Source organism: Miniopterus natalensis, chromosome 6 (assembly GCF_054644295.1).
Source record: "Miniopterus natalensis isolate mMinNat1 chromosome 6, mMinNat1.hap1, whole genome shotgun sequence".
NCBI lineage: Eukaryota > Metazoa > Chordata > Mammalia > Chiroptera > Miniopteridae > Miniopterus > Miniopterus natalensis.
Window position 1 is genome coordinate 47456520 of NC_142086.1, and position 17243 is coordinate 47473762.

At 39.4% G+C, this 17243-nt stretch overlaps 1 protein-coding gene and 1 pseudogene across 2 annotated transcripts; one reads left to right on the top strand and one right to left on the bottom strand.

Annotated features, from left to right (window-relative positions):
• Window positions 1–4759: 4759 nt before the first annotated feature.
• On the bottom strand, window positions 4760–17032 carry WDR53 (WD repeat domain 53). Of its 2 annotated transcripts, XM_016200002.2 has the most exons (3): window positions 16811–17032; window positions 11119–11614; window positions 4760–6060 (listed from the first exon to the last, which is right to left on the bottom strand). In XM_016200002.2, the coding sequence occupies exons 2-3, from the start codon at window positions 11596–11598 to the stop codon at window positions 5467–5469; spliced, it is 1074 nt and encodes a 357-aa protein (XP_016055488.1). In that variant the 5' UTR covers window positions 11599–11614; window positions 16811–17032; the 3' UTR covers window positions 4760–5466. The 2 variants fall into 2 exon arrangements, with proteins under 2 accessions (XP_016055488.1, XP_087674339.1); XM_087818213.1 differs by lacking the exon at window positions 16811–17032 and having other exon boundaries at window positions 10153–11205.
• LOC148092902 (small nucleolar RNA U3) lies at window positions 8441–8640 on the top strand (annotated as a pseudogene).
• Window positions 17033–17243: the final 211 nt, after the last annotated feature.

Consider the following 17243-nt stretch of genomic DNA (forward strand, 5'->3'; position numbering starts at 1 on the left):
GCTCAGCAGCTGAGCGTCAACCTAGCATCCAGGCAATCGGGGTTCGATTCCCAGTCAGGGCACAAGCCTGGGTTGTGGGCTAGGCAGCCGACCAATGACTCTCTCATCATTGATGTTTCTATCTCTCTCTCCCTCTCCTTTCCTCTCTCTGAAATCAATAAAGATATATTATATATATATAAAAACAAGGGTTCTATGAACCTGGAAAATAATGTTTTTTGGACATTTTAAACTTTTGAAAATTCAAAATAGATTAATTTAAAAAAGATCTACTTAGACCAAAAAATGACTTTAAATTTGAATATTACATAACAAATGGTTACTTAGAGCCACGAAGAATTATTTTAAAGAAAATTAAAAAGAAAGCAAGAAAATAAGTTAGTTGATAAGGAGATGTCTAATTGCCCAAAGAGAAGAAAACAGAAAAAGTTCAGGTAGTGGCTAATCAAGTTAACTGACTAATCTGAAGACATCAAAGTTTCTAACAACCCAGGAAAGTTGTAGATTGTGTCTCTAGGGGGAGCTGAACCTCTACAGAGCAATGTGGAAACGGAAAATATTAAAAATTTCAAGAACTAAAACTTTAATGCCTCATGAAGAGCAGTAATATCAATTAGAAAATTAGAGTATGGTATTAAAAAAGGAGCAAGTCTAAGAGTAAAGAGGTTTAAGAAAAACAAAAAGAGAAGTGTCTGCCTAATCCCCCCTCTGGCTTACTCCAATAACAGACTCCAAACCATTCCTACCTCTCCAGTGGAATTCTGTCATGTGCAAACAGAGTCCACACAGCAGCTGTGTGCCACTCTGGAGGACTGGTGGTAATGACATCAAATGGCTAGTCAGAGCCAGTCAGGGCAGATAAGGTAGGTCTAAGTAGTCAAACCTGCTCACCCTCTTGTGCTTGCTACCAAGATGCAAGGCATCCGGATCCACCCAGTCGCTGAAAGCAGAAAGCTGGACTTAATCCTTAACTCCAAAACCTCCTATTGATAATCTGACTAGTTTCCCTCCCTAGCTACTTTAGAATTTATACTGAAAAGTCCTCTGTGCTTCTCCAGAATATCCTCTTTCAAAGCAAGCTATGTGTTCCAACCTTGGCGTTTCCCTACACTCCCCAGCAATACCACTGACCTAGTTCTAGTCTTACTAGGAGATGCTAAAGGCCAGTCAAGAGGATTTCCAGGACACTATCTACAAGCCCATGTACTCAAGCTTCAGTGCTGTTTTTTTAAAAAATATACCTTTATTGACTTCAGAGAGAGGGAGAGGGAGAGAGAGAGAAACATAAATGATGAGAGAATCCTTGATTGGCTACCTCCTGCATGCCCCCAGCTGGGGATCGAGCCTGCAACCTTGGCATGTGCCCTGACCGGCAATTGAACCCTGATCTCCTGGATCCTAGGTCAATGCTCAACTGTTGAGCCACACCCAGCTGAGCTCCTGTTTTCTTGATGGGACTCATTCTTATAGGTGTTAGGCAATAATTGGTCTTGGTTTTGATTTGTATTTGCCTGATGATTAGTGATGCTCAGCACCTTTTTATGTCTCCGGTGGCCCTTTGGATGCCTTCTTTGGAAAAATGTTTTGTTTTGTTTTAGCTTAAAAAATGTCCAATTTAAAAATCAGATTTTTTTGTTTTAAGGTGTATGAGTTATTTATAAATTTGGGATATTAACCCCTTATCCAATACATGGTTTGCAAAACTTCTCTCCCATTCTGTGCCTGCCTTTTCATTTTGTTGAAAATTGTTTCTTTGGCTGTGCAGAGGCTTTAAAGTAGGGGGTGTGCAGGAGGCAGCTGATCTTTCTCCCTTCTCCTCTCTAAAAATCAATAAAAATATTTTTAAAAATTCTGCTCCTCTGGTTGGAATATGGCCCATGTGGTGGTGGTGACAGCAGGGTACCTTGTTTACTCTCCCACAATATCCCTCTGGTCTGGCAACTTTATTTTTTTTTAAATATATTTTTATTGATTTCAGAGAGAGGGAGATGAAGATAGAAACATCAATGATGAAGAGAGATGCAAATTAAAACCACAATGAGCTATCACTTCACACCTGTAAGAATGGCTACCATCAACAAATTAACAAACAACTCCTGCTGGTGAGGATGTGGAGAAAGGGGAACCCTAGTACACTGCTGGTGGGAATGCAGACTGGTGCAGCCACTATGGAAAACAGTGTGGAGGTTCCTCAAAAAATTAAAAATGGAGCTGCCTTTTGACCCAGTGACTCCACTCCTAGGAATGTATCCTAAGAATCCTGAAACACTAATCAGAAAGAATATATGTACCCCTATGGTCACAGCAGCACAGTTTACAATAGCTAAGATCTGGAAACAGCCCAAGTGCCCATCAGTAGATGAGTGGATAAAAAAGCTGTGGGACATTTACACCATGGAATACTACACAGCTGTAAAGAAGAATGAATCTCATACCCTTTGGGACAGTATGGATGGGCCTGGAGAAAATTATGCTAAGTGAAATAAGCCAGGCAGAGAATAGATTCAATGACATGGAAGCATATATCAGACTGACAAATGTCAGAGGGATAGAGGAGGGCGGGTGGGTGGAGGGGAAGAGAGTAACCAAAGAATTTATATGCATATATGCACAATCCAAGGACAGGGACAATGGTGGGGAGAGGGACTGGGGAGGGGGATGGGACTGGGTGGAACAGGTCATTGGGGAGAAAAAGGGACATCTGTAATATTTTAAACAAAAATTAAATTAAAAAAAAGAAACATCAATGATGAGTCATTGATCAGCTGCCTTCTGCATGCCCCCTGCTGGGGATTGAGCCTGCAACTGGAGGATGCACCCTGATTGGAGATCAAACAGTGATCTCCTGGATCATAGGTCCATGCTCAACTGCTGTGCCACACCAGCTAGGCTGGCAACTTACTTTAGAATTAACCTTAGCCCAGTGGAGGGGACTATCTTCCCTACTGGGAATACCCTACAGGAAGAGGGTTGGCTACAAAGGAGATCCACCTCTGCTCAGATCCCAGACTGGGCCACAAGGTCCTGCTTGGCCAGACTTTCGCCTCCATAGGCTTGCTCATGGCTTCAGGGCCTGTCTTCTGCAGTTCCAGCTCCTAACACCAGACTAGTGTAGTAAGGGTGGCATTAAGTCACAACTGGCTGGCGAAGAGCAAGAATGTGAATTATTAAGTTTCTTAGATGTGATATCAGTATTATGGTTATACTGGAAAGTATTTTTAGGAGATGCATGCTGATGCATTTTGAGATCAAGTGTCATGGTATTTCACTTTTTAAAAAAAATTTTAAAAAATATTACAGATGTCCCTTTTTCTTGCTATTTCCCTTTCAAATATATTCAGACAGCAAAATACATACACACACACAAAGCATATGTGCATGTATTACTGTTTTTCTCTAATTCTCTGCTTGTAAATAGGAAAACTGAGGTCAAGGGAAAGCTGTTCGTAGGTTAAGGCACCAGGATTATAAATAATTCTGACAAAGGGTGATAAATTAATCTTGAAGGTATTTCTGCTCTTGGCAGGGAGAAACAACTGGGCAGCACTGCATCAGCCTCAGAATTATCCATGCTGGACCACAAAATAATTTTAACTTGGGGGGAACATCAAATGTGAAATGAGCACGTCTCGGTGTATGTAAATTGAACACTGGTTAGGACAGCTATGTGTAACCCTGACAGCTGGTGTTAAATAACTTGAAGCAGCCTGGCTGGTGCGGCCAGTAGTTGAGCATTGACCTATGAACCAGGAGGTCATGGTTCAATTCTGGGTCATGGCACATGCCAGGGTTGCATGCTCCATCCTCAGTAAGGGGGGTGTAGGGGTCAGCCAATCAATGACTTTCATCATTGTTTCTGTCTCTTTCTCCCTTCCTCTCTGAAATCAAGAGAAGGGTTTAGTCCGGTTACCAGGAAACCCTACCACCAGCTTCCTTCAAGTTTACCTTTATTATTATTTTTCTATTCATCTCTTAACATTTTCACTCTCTGGATCTCCTTTGATTCATTTAATGAGTACTGTCTACATGTGAATCAATAAATTGCTTTTTATTCCCTTAAGCTAATTCGAATTTGATTTCTGTCACTTGCAACAAGTATTCTGACTAAAATTAAGTTTATCAAAAAGAGTTCTCCTCAAACAAGGATAATGGCAAACAATCAGGTTCTCTCTTCAAAGCTTTGAATACAAGAGTAGGAAGTATAAGCAGAAGCTGAAAGAACTTGCAAGGAAGATAGCAATCCAGGTCATGATGAAAAGAAACTTACTATTTTTATTTTTTAATCCTCCTCTGAGGATATTTTTTCCATTGCTTTTCAGAGAGAGTGGAAGAGAGAGAGAGAGAGGGAGAGATGTGAGAGACATATCCATCGGTTGCCTCCTACACATGGCCCAAGTAGGGCCAGGAACTGAGCCTGCAACTGAGGTTCAAGCCCTTGACCAGAATTGAACCAAGACCCTTCAGTTCTCAGGCAGAGGCACTAACCACAGAGCCAAACGGGCTAGGGCAGAAACTTACTCTTGATATACTATCTTGGCCTCTATTTTCTACCTCTTCTGTCTCTTTTCTATCTTGTATCTTAAGCTTGGTTTTTTAAAAATATATCTTTATTGATTTCAGAGAGAGGGAGAGGAAAGTGTTAAAACATCAATGATGAGTTGTCATTGATCGGCTGCCTCCTGCACGCCCCCACGGGGGATCGAGCCCGCAACCCAGGCATGTGCCCTGACCAGGAATTGAACCAAGATCTCCTGGATCCTAGGTCGATGCTCAACCGCTGAGCCCCGTCTGGCCAGGCTATCTTGAGCTTATTTGTGACTTCAGCTTATTCTTGGTCCTACCAGCATTATGGCCAGTATTGCTGTATAATTTCCTAAACTGATTTGACTCTAAAACCCTCTTCTTAGAAACAGCAAAAGGTAAACTGTCAGTAAAGCCTTCTGGGCTTTACACAGAACAAACAAGAACAGGTTTCCTCTTCCAAGCTGGTAAGGCCCCTCATAGCATCCTAGGATCCGAAATAACTCATGTTGTAACTAATGTAGTGACCACATTTGGGTCAGGATGTGGGCTTCCCTAAGGCAGGAGGCTTGACAAGACAATGAGATCTTTTGCAGGCAAGTAATTGTACCTGCAAATTTCCTGGGTTCTCAAGTTACTTAACATCTCTTGAGTCTCAATTCCTGTGGCAATAAAATGGGGGAAATCAGATTTGTAATAAAAAATGAAATATACATAAAATCACTGGTACATGTTTAGTACTCCATGAATATTAGTTCCCTTCCCCTAAATTTTAATATAATTTACTATATGAAGTATTACCCAATTATCCTCTTTTGCTCAAATGTCTTAAAATTTATACAATGGAACAGTATTATTCTATATATGACAAACAGTTTAAACAAAGAAACAAGATTTTTTTAATCTAAAAAGTTTGCTGCAGTTTTTCAAATGTTTTTATTGAATTTAAAATTCATTTAAGGGATATACAGATATACAACTAGTTTGATCAGCTACTAATATATTTTGGTAACCCTTTATTTTTGTACTCAAGAGCCAGTTCACTTTTTCTCCATGTTCAATACTTAGCTTTGGTAAAATTTTGCCCTGTTCTTCATCAGTTACTGAAGCACTAGTGTTTCCACTCTGCTTGGTATAAGCTGCTCTTTTAGTGTTCTTCCTGTGAGTATGTTTTGTAGGACTCTTCTGTTTTTTCCCAACTTCACTGCTTATATCCCACAACATTATCTTTCCATCATTCCCTCCAGTAAGCAGCAAATAAGATTCTGGCAGAAAGTAGACCTGGGATACCCCCAAAGTGTGGCCCTTAAATCCCAGTTCCTGTTCACATTTGACTCCCATCACCCTAAAGATTCGAACCTTACCATCTTCTGCACCACAACTAAAAATATTGCCACAGGATGCCACAGACAGAGAATAGGCTAACGCAGGGTTTAAAAGCTGACCAGGTGACTGTGGGCTCTCCACTTCTTCTGTTTCATCCTCCTGTAAATTTGTAATCCAGAGTGGCCGGGCTTTCTGAAGGTTCCACAGCATCACCTTTAAACAAAAGAAGTTACAGAGTCAAAGTTCCAGCCATCTTGCTCAATTACCATGCTTAGTCTGTTTCTATCAAAATCATCAAAGTAATCAAAGATTGATTAGTAGGATACAGTTCCAGCAATATTAAGAAAAAGTTTAGAGGGCACTACCACATGACAGTGGAATGCTACCCTGGTGCCAAAACTAGAATGCTAATGGGCAGTAAGGTAGAATTTAGAAAAGATGATCCTGAATAAAGTGTAATCCAAATTTTTAAGCAGTTGCCAGTTTTCTTTAGGTCATTCTACCTTCATCTCTGCAAGTAAAATGAAAGATTATGAAATTTATTACTTTTAGTCTATGCTGGTTACAAGTAAAAATGCCTATCAACAAAATAAACCTAATCTGGAATATCACTGAAATAATTTCTATCTGAAATCACTGAAATAATTTCTTTTCTTGTTAGTTTCTTGAGATTTAATTCATCTTTGATAATGCCTAGTATAATGCCTAAAAAATAGGAGAAATGCCAAACATGTCTGTTGATTTATTTGACATCTTGGTATATTTGGCTTTTTGTTGTTGTTCCCTACCATGATCTCTGACCTACTAAATTTCTTAAATGAAGTGCTAATCAAAATGAAATAAGCTCTATGAACTGATTTTACTCTATAGTGATTTATTTTTTTCCTACAGTAACCAATTTGAAAAGGAAAATATTTTTAATACTCTTAGGGTGAATACACAGCTTTATTTTACTATCTAGTATTATCCCTGAATTATGACTTTCAATTTAAAATGGGCACTAGGATAAGCAAGACCTTGTTTAGATATTCAAAAGCATAGCTCTGAATCGACAAGTCTGCTACTGTTGCCCTGGCAGGCGTTGCTCAGTGGTTAGATTGTCAGCCTGTGTACGGGAGGGTTGCGGGTTTGATTCCCGTCAAGGGCACATACCTGGGCTGCAGGTCCAATCCCACCCCCGTTGGGGAGCATGTGGGAGGCAACCAATTGATGTGTCTCTGTTACATCAATGTTTCTCTCTCCTCTCCCTCCCCCCACTCTGTCTAAAAAAAAAAAAAATCAATGGAAAAAATATCCTCACTCCTTGGGTGAGGATTAAAAAAAAGACTACTGATGATATTAAGAATTTGGTTTTCTATTCAAGGTTAATTTCCATCAACTCAGTCTACTTTCAAAATAAGTGAAGTATAGTAACATTTATATTCTGCTTCTACTAGGGAAAGAACTGAAAATCCTTTTGGATTGGATTTATAACATCATACTAAGTGGCCAACAATCACTACTGGGGTGAAGCCAACAGACTACTAACAAATTAAAATAAATTTAAGTAAAATAAAGAAGTATCAGAAAATATAATGAAAATAAATGAGTACTAAAACTTGACGTGGAAATAATCTCTCTTAAAAAATAACACCACCCTGAACACAGGAAAATGAATATTCCAGAATCTGCTAGCTTAACTGTATTGGCAGGTACCCTAAGTTCTTTCTCACACAGCCCACATAATACCTGGATTATATTTACTGTTGTCCTAAGACATCCAAACATGAACTATACCCAAAGTGTTTTCAGCATAGCAGCTTAAACATTTCTGTATTAATTAAATTATCTACATGTGTTAATAATCATCCCAGTTTCCACCAATTCAAGAATCTTTTCCAAGTATTCAAGATTCCTAAATTGTTCCTGCCTGGACATTTCCTTTATACTTCTTTATTCTTCCTAACTGCCAAAGATTCCAAGGTATTTCACAATTTCTTAACCACCTGTTCAAGTGGTATCACCCTAAGCAGGAGAGCTAGAGACAATGAAGAGAGTCAAAGAGTTTGGGGGTTGTGGACCTATAAAACATTAAAAGGGAGAGAAAGTGGACAACTGGCCAATGTTTAGAAGTGAATACAATCATATCAAAGTGACCCTGCTAAAAAATTTCTCCCCCTGCAATGCACGCACACGCACGCACACACTTGCACGCATACACATGCACACTCTTCTCACCCTACAAAAGCATTTCTTTCCACATATCCACATAAAAGATTCATTTCAAGAAAAAAGGTCTCCTCCATCATCTTGATCCTTAAGTGTTGGTACTAATGATCTTTCAAACTCCAGAAATAAGAACAAACCTTTGAGCCATTTATTTTCAGGCGTGGATATTGGGGTGGGGGAAGATCATGTATGCTGTAGAAATATATGATGGTTTCAAATTTCCAAAGGTTTTTACAAGAAAAAGGTGGTGCATACACAGGTATTTATTTAATGTTATTTTCTATACCTTCATGTATATTATATTATTTGTACCTATTTAATATATAACTAAGCAGTCTCAAGTATCTTAATAAATCACAATTTGTTCTCAAGAGCCCTGACTCTCAAGACTATACTTTTGGGGATCATTTCTATAGTTTGTTACTAGAGAAATTTCTCTGAAAATGTAGAGCACCCAAAACCATGAGGAGGAGGTACAGTGTTCTCTCCTGAGCGTGAAGTCGGCTTTTGGTGTTGCTTTTGTAACTGCTATTGGCCATTGATGATCATTCTTCTCTTCCTTTGGGAGAGAACAGTCTGAGTGGTAAAAAAAAAAATTTCTTGACTCTTTGAGTATGCTTTACCTAATTACTTAAACCTATCTAAATCAAAAGATATAATTCCCATATTAACAAGAATAGGTGTGTGTGGCAGTAATGCAATTTCTGCCTTAAAATAAAATGCATTTGCTCAGAGAGCAATAACTCAAAATTAACCTGATAAGAACTCCCTTCCACTATTACAACTACATTCTTGGACTCTCCCATAGGCTGAATATTCTTAAAGTTTAGAATAATACTGGATAATCAGGGTTTGAAAGGTAAATTGTGGAAGAAATTATAGTTTCACCTTCGGTAAGGAAATAATTTCTTAAAAGCATGGCTGTGTTGTCTTAGCTGCTATTGTTGTATCACAACCCAGTGCAGATGGTAATCTACAGTGAACTTTCAGCAATTCTTAGCAGTCAAGCAATTACCTAAGCCTCCTTTTCACAAAGTATTTATTTCTTATACTGATCTCTAGCAGTTGCCTGCCACTAAAGCTTCCTGCCTAGAACTGGATGCAAAATGGTAAATTCTGGATGCCCACTTCTTATCTAGTCTGAGGAATACAAGTCATTTTGCATTATTGCTGTTCCTAGTAGTTAATGATGAACCAGTGATTGAAAACTGATATAGCTTAAGGATGAAATGACTAGTCAGACTCTGTACAATCTGCCTACTTAAAACAGATATCCACCTGGCTGTGTAGGTCTTTCTGCACAACCAAGTAGGCAAATTATCACCGCTAGGGTAGAAAATTGTAGGTCTTAAAGGGCTTGATCAAGACCTAGAAGTGGAAAAGGAGTTTAGAGGTTATAGGGTTACTGTGCCTGCTAAGTCTAGAGTAATTCTAAATATACATTTTTGGTAGGACAATCCTTCGTTGTTTAGGGACTGTCCCAGCACTGCAGGACATCCACTGATTCTGCCTACTAAATGCCAGTAGCCTGAGAGAGGGGGAATGGCAGTCATACTGACAACAAAACCCAGCTTCATCTATTTCTAAATTTTGAAGGGGTGGGGAGGGTAGAGGAGGGAGTGGCAAAGATCACTGGCCAAGAAGGTGGAAAGACAAAACCTTTGATGCTATTAACAGAATCACAGAGTCTAAGAAGAAAGACACTGTATATAGATGAGAAAGTAGATGAAATGCCTAGAATAGTGTTGGGCACATTAGGTGATTAAATAAACAATGGTTCTTTTTCTGGAAGTTACCTGTTCCCAAATCAAGAACCTTTTCTACTACATTATTCATAATATTCTGCTTGAAATATCATGCAGAAAAAATATAGGCTTTAGAGCCAGAGAGATTGGGGTTTGAATCTCAATTCAGGCAGCTGTGTGAACACTAAATTTGAATCTCAGTTTCCTCATGTCTAGTAAAGAATAACTGTCTAGCAGGGTATAATTAGAATAAAAACTAATATATATAGCCTTGGCCAGTGTGGCTAGTGGTTAGAGCGTTGGTGTGAGCACCGAAGGGTTGCGGGTTTGATTCCCGGTCAAGGGCATGTACCTGGGTTGCAGGTTCAATCCCTGGCCCCAGTCGGGGCGTATGTGGGAGACAACCAATCTATGTGTCTCTCTCACGTCGATGTTTCTCTTTCTCTTCCCTCATCCCCTTCACTCGCTCTAAAAATTAATGGAAAAAATATTCTCAGGTGAGGATTAACAAAACAAACAAACAAAAAACCCCCACAAACTAATGTATGTAAAGCATTGGAAAGTATTAAGCGCTCACCAAAGAGCAGCCACATGATTATTCTCACTCCAGTGATCCGAGATTCACTCTCAAGAGGAAGCACATCTGCTGGGCGAAAGTTCAAGCTATTTGAAAGCTTTCTTCTATTAACCAAAATCTCCTTCCTATGACTTCTTTTTAGACCAGCATATTTCACTTTCCCACCTATGAAAACCAAAATTTAAACACCTCCAGTTCCCCACATAATGGGGTTTCTAGATATACCTACTCTCCTGATGGCCTTCCTCTGAATTTGAGCTAATTTGTGATGTTCCTTTCAAAACTTAGCATGGAGATAATGCTCTGATCCTGGTCACCAATGCACAGTATCTCAATTAACACACCAATAATTTTAAAGTAAAATCAACAGATCTAGTCCCTCCAACTTTTTCTTTTTAAACAATACAGAGTTTGTAGAAAGCGGGCTATGAACTCTGCCTTAAGCATGCCCCTTCGTTTAAACAAATGTTTAGAATCAAATATTTGAATTCTCAGGTTTTAGGAACGTATTAAAGCATAGAGAAAGGAAGACTAAAGGATTAAGGATTACTTTGCGAATAAAATCTAACAGGCCTTGTCAAGTTAGCATGAAATATGCATTAGAAAGAAGTAAAGCTTATGGTTCACAGATGATATGTTAGTAGAGAAAAAATTCAAAGATATATTTAGTCCAATTAATAACTTGATTCTGTTAGCAAATCCCATTTAGAAATTACCCAAGTACTCTTTGCAAAGCATCACCTGCATATCCAGTCCACATGACACCAGGCTCTGAGGTCTTTGAGGCCGAAAAGCTACAGAAGAACAGATATTGGAATGTCTCTTCAGTGATCTGCTGACTTTCTTATTTTCCAAGTCTAGGATTTTGATTGCCCCAGAGTCATCAGCAGAAGCCAGAAGGTTTTCAGTTTCATTCAATGAAAGGCAATTGATTTCTTCTTCATTCACATGAAAATAGTCCAAGGAACCTTTGAGGGATCTGACATCCAGTATGCTAATGGTTTCTCCATGGGAGGCATAGAGCTTGGTGGGGCAGGAGGGAGAAAACAAGACGCTGGTAACGTCGTCGGACCCTTGAAAGCGTGTGTGTCCCACTGGAGTCCCATCTTCACCCCAAGCTATAAGATCTCCACCCTCTGCTCCAGAAGCCACTAGCCCTTCTGAACTTGCATTTAGGCAGAGAATAGGAGAACAATGTCCACTAGTCCATTTGACAGCCATAATGGCCCAGAAGACTCTGTGAAGGAGGAAAAACCTGTAATGTCATGTTTTACTTAAGAACTTGATGGTAGGAGACAAATACAATATTTCATTTAAATATTTTAAAAAGACATCTAAAAAACTCAACAACAACAAAAAGATATTTGAAGATCAAGTCTACAAAAGCCTAGTTGAACACAAGGTTGTGGCACACCAGGCTGGAACATGTTGAACTGGGCTTCCCTTGCACTCAGAGACCCAGATAAACCTGCTTCTCCAGCCTTTGATGTGAGGTGCACATAAGAATACTAAATACATTTAAATTAGGAAAAATTGTTTTTAAGAGAGGGCTGCTCAATCATCAGGTTATATCTTTTATCAGAATAAAGTTTTAGAGAGTAAGCCCTGGAACTAGAGTCTCTGGGTTTGAATAGTTCTACTACCTATTAGCCAAATGACTTCGGGCAAGTTACTGAAGGTCGTCTCTGTGACTCCCTCTCTCTCTCTCTAAAATGGGGATAATGATAACAACATTAATTCCATAGAATCAGAGAGAATTAAATGATGTAATATATGTAAAGCACATATAATAGTGCCTGGTACATAACAAATGTTCAACAAATATTACCATTACCCCTTTTCTCATTTTTATTAAGCTAGTCAAAGCGGCATCATATATATTACACCAATGGTCCTCAAAGTATGGCCTCCAGGCTAGCAGCATTAGCATTACCTAGGAACTTGTTGAGAATACAAATTGTCAGATCTAGAGTTAGACTCACTGAATCACAAACTGGAGTTGGGCCCAGCAATGTGTTTTAACAAGCCCCCTCAGATGATTCTGATGCATGCTAGAATTTGAGAACCTGTACTACACCAATAATCATTTGAGAAGCTGATTAGAAAGGCAGGCCCTTAGGTCTTACCACCAGAGACTAAACCAGCAGGTTATCTACTTTATTCTGAAAACAACTCTTCTGATTGACATGCCCTTGACTGTAACCAAACCCAGGACCCTACAGTCCACGGGCCGAAGCTCTAACCACTGAGCCAAATTGGCTAGGGCAGGGATACCAAACTCTTAAATAATGAAGACCAGGCCCTGGCTAGGTAGTTTGTTAGAGTGTTGTCCCCAGATGCCAAGGCTGCGAGAGTTTGATCCCTGGTCAAGGCACACAGAAGAATCAACCAATGAATGCATAACTAAGTGGAAAAACAATTTGATGTTTCTCTCTCTCTCTAAAGAAAAAATAATAATAAACATTTAAAAAATTTATTTTAAAAACTTAATTAAAAATAGAAGAGCTTTTCCTAACAATTCCACTTGACAACAGTTTTACTTGTTAGTATTCTTTAAAGTAGAGAAAATGACTAAAAACTACTAATAATTCATTACTGCTTTTAAATATATTCACAGCCCGGCTGGGCATGGCTCAATGGGTAAGCATCGATCTAGGATCCAGGTGATCAGGGTTCAATTCCCGGTCAGGGCACATGCCCGGGTTGCGGGCTGCAGCCGATCAATGACTCTCTCATCACTGATGTTTCTATCTCTCTCTCTCCCTCTCCCTTCCTCTCTCTGAAATCAATAAAGATATATTTAAAAAATAAATAAATATATTCACAAACTTTTAATCACATTATCACCTACTTGCACTTATACAATAGTAGTACTTACATACAAAATTTAGATTCTGATATGCTAGGCAGCCCAGACCTACAAACTGGAATTACCACATACTTCCCTGCTGTTACTGCTTATGGGCAAAGCAAAAAAGGAAATCAGGGCAATTTATACAACTCTAATGGTCAGACAAGAGGAGGCAAACAAATCTGGACAAATTTAATTTTTCATTTCACAAGCCAAGGGAGAATTTACTTAGTAAAAAACTGCCATACTGCCATAGTTGCTTTACTATTTTCAGACTTGACACCTGAATTTGTCCAATGGTACAGAGATAAATTTCCTAATATTGTTTTGAAAAATCATTTAAAATAATCTGTCAATCTGCCTAAAGTTTCTATTCCCAACACAAAGCTTGTCTGTCCTATTTTTAGTCATACACACACAAATCACTAACTAGACTGCAAAAAGTCACTATTCTGTTAGTAATCAAAGTTAACAGAGACATCACAAAATCAGATGAAGCAATTTTCATAAAGATGACAAAATGGGAAAAAGGCACTTTTTGTTTTAAATCTCAGAGGAAGCAATTAATATACAGATGAAACTAATTAAACAGAAACTGAAGCAAATAAGTGAGGTTTAGACGGGAAGTGACTCAGAGGGAGGTAAAGCTAGGGAACTTTGGGTTGTTTGATTTTTGCTGACAAGTATTGAAATAGTAATTAAATAATGTTCTACCATAACAAAGGCTCTTGTCAAATGTTCCTGATAAACCAGAAAAATGAAAGATATTAATATTATCTAGGCTTAGGAACTGTTGTCTGTGATAAGTATTAACTTATACTTAATATAATAAAGATAATATCCTACCTTTAAAGTATGAAATTTGAGTTAGCCGTTGAAAAGGCCATTTACATTACAAAGAATTTTATTTAAAATTCTGTAATGAATCTTTAGAGTATTGGTCATTTATTTCCTAAGTTAGAGTTTTAACTTTTCTATGGTGTATTAACGTTAAAGTCTGGAAGTCTACCCTCTACAGTTTTAGGATTTTGTGTGTATATAGCTTTTGAATCCCTGCTGGGATTTTAGGTTTTTCTCCAAGAATGAGGCAGGGTTTTTCACAGGGGACCTACATAAAAGCTAACCGGGAGACAAAAGTTTTAGTAGGTTTTCTTCCTAATACAATTCTTTTCTGGAAAAGATTAATTCAATTTTTAAAATACATTTGGTTAAAGCTCCATGCCAAAGTGTGAGGTCAGGCAATGCAATAAATGGATTTTGTATTAAAGGAACTATTGCAGGCAACAACATAGTTCCTGTAAATTTTTCCATAACAAAACCAATAGTAACTCTGAGTCTATTAACCTCATAAGACCAAAGTCAGCTATACCTTAACCTCTATTCACCAGAGGAAGAAAAAAAATTAAACTTCTAATCTCTATATTACATGGATATTTACTAATTACCTAACTAGTTAGAAAAACAAAAACAATGCAGGGAATGTTAAAAAGAGTTGGGAAAGCCACAGAAATCCATACCTTCAGGCTTCTGATTTTAGTCAATCAACATTTATCATGCAGAGTACTGACCCATGATTCAACCAAAAGTCCCCAAAATCACTTTATTTAGTCTGTAAGATTAAAACTTATTATTTGAAACACACTCAAAGACCATCATCAAAAAATGTTAAACAAACAGCTGTAATAAAAAATGTAATTACATCTGTGTTAAATAAAAATAATCTTTCAAAAATAAGTTGTCAAGCCACTGTTTCTTGTTTTTCTCTTATGGGAACTGAAAAGCCCACCAGAAATAGGTTAAGTGCCACCATCCCCACATTCAGGTTTCAAGTCAACAAACTTCTCATATACAGATGCCTAAAGGATCAAGCACAACAATTAATCATATCCTATTGTGAATTACTTTAATTAGATAATAGATTCCTTCCAACATCTAATGAGATCATGGAGTGGGTGGGGAAAGGTGGGGTATTTGAGAGCATTTTCAGAAAGGGTGGAGTGCAACAGCTGGTAGTTCTGAACAGCCAGAGAGGATGACATTGAACATGAGGGATGGGGCATGGTGAGGAGGGTGATGAGCGGGTGAAAGATTTGTATAAAGGAAAGGAGGTATGATAAAGAAAATATTTTCCTACTCTGAAATTCTACCTGGGCCACTTGTGGGGGGTGGGTACTCTGTCACAAAAAGTCACCTCATTGACTGGACTAGATTAGCACCAGAATGGTCTGATTGGATCCTTAAAAGGCTCTACTTCACCTACACTGTGAAAGACAGGATAAAGGCCAACATCTTTAATAACTGAGTGAACTCTACTCTAAACACTCAGCTCCAGTCATATCTCCATATACCCACTTGTCCTTTTAAAGTGTCTGTGCCTTTAAAGCTGTCTGGTTCTTTGCCCCCTCTCAGATGCATCAACTCTACTTATCCTTGAAGATTTAAAAGAAAGTTAAGTGGCCCTGTCTGGTGTTCTGAGTGGTTAGAGCATCCGCCCTGCACACCAAAGGGTCTCGGGTTCGATTCCCAGTTAAGGGCATGTATCTGGGTTGCAGGTTAAATCCCTATCTGTGGGAGGCAGCCAATGGGTGTTGCTCTCTCTCTCCCTCTCCCCCTCCCTTCCACTCTCTCTAAAAAATCAATGGAAAAGGTATCTTTGGGTGAGGATTAACAACAACAAGAAAGTTAAGCATCTTCCCCAGACAAATGTTGGTCTTCCTTCCTTGGATGTCCTATGGTTGAAAGCTGAAAAATAAATAAAACTCCATAGACTGAGGTTACACTACCACATAGTCATTATCACTGTAATAAGTGTAGGTCAACTTTTCTTCATATGTCTGGGTTTTCCAAAAGTTGGTCTTGATGTGGAGAAGCCGGATAGCAACCAAAATGACCAAAAGGCTGTGCCACTGGCACTAGCAAGAATCAAAAGAATCTGGGGTTACTAAGCTTGTTGGGGAGAGAAAAAAAACCTGGGAAGAACAGAAGTAGTTGCTGTTCTTTTATTTTTACTGGCAAACGAGAAATGGATTATACACAGCAAGGGAGTTTCTGGAAAGATTTCTTCCTACATAAAGGCAAGACAGTGGAGTTGACTACTAAAGGAATCTATGAACCCTATAATAATAATAATTACCTCATAGTTATTTCAGAATTATAAAAACCCGCGTAAAGGACCCTAGTAGAATGCCTGGCTCACAGGATAGTTATTCTTTTCTCTTACCCAGTAATCTTTAAAGGCTGTCAGAAAAATTTTCAACTAAAAAAACACAGTATGACCAAATAATATTTAAGCTCTTTTCCTTCCAAGAAGCCATCTATAATGACGTCTCCACGTCTTTTTCCCCTTTGGAAAATCCAATTAAGTAAAAACACACTGCCTTAATCCGCCTACTAATCAATGGGTGAGTTTGTAGGGAGGCCCGGGAAAGGCTTTATTTTGACCAAAAGAATATAGCACTTAATAAGGTTATCCAAACGTGGGGGGCGGGGAGGAGTTCAAAGGTAGCGACCTTACTTCCCGAACACTCAAGCTGGGACGCACGTTCTCATAAGCACCGTTACTCTGGGAAAACGAGGACTAACCGGGAAAAGACCACTTCAGCTGCCGCAGGTAAAGAAAGGAGCTCCAACTCAGCCGAAGGCGGCGGAGCTAGGGATTGGCTGGCACGGAGAGGGCAATTTCCCGCGTTAGGGTGGAGTCCGAAGCCGGGACCTACCTGACACGGGAAACCCTAACAGGAAGAGAGGCCCAGGAAAGCCACCGTGGGACCACTAAGCCCAAAAGAGTAGGCCAGCCACGACCCACCGGCGCCAGGCTCCTACCTGCTCTTCCCGCTCCCCTCCTCCGCGCCTCGCGATGACCTCACCCGCGGGCGCCCAATCCCGTGCAGTGTACGGCGCGAGTCGCCTCCGCCAAACAGTCACATCCGGGGCCGAGAGGAACCGCGAGCGATCTGGGCGTGCGCCCTTGCTTCGTGCCCTCAACCCGCATGGCGGAGCCACGGGCGCGCCCCCG

Coding starts and splice junctions, on each gene's coding strand:
- WDR53 (XM_016200002.2), bottom strand. CDS start 11,598: ATGGCTGTCAAATGGACTAGTGGACATTGTTCTCCTATTCTCTGCCTA. Junction 6,061..11,118: donor CATGTGGACTGGATATGCAG/GTGATGCTTTGC, acceptor TTTTGTTTAAAG/GTGATGCTGTGGAACCTTCA.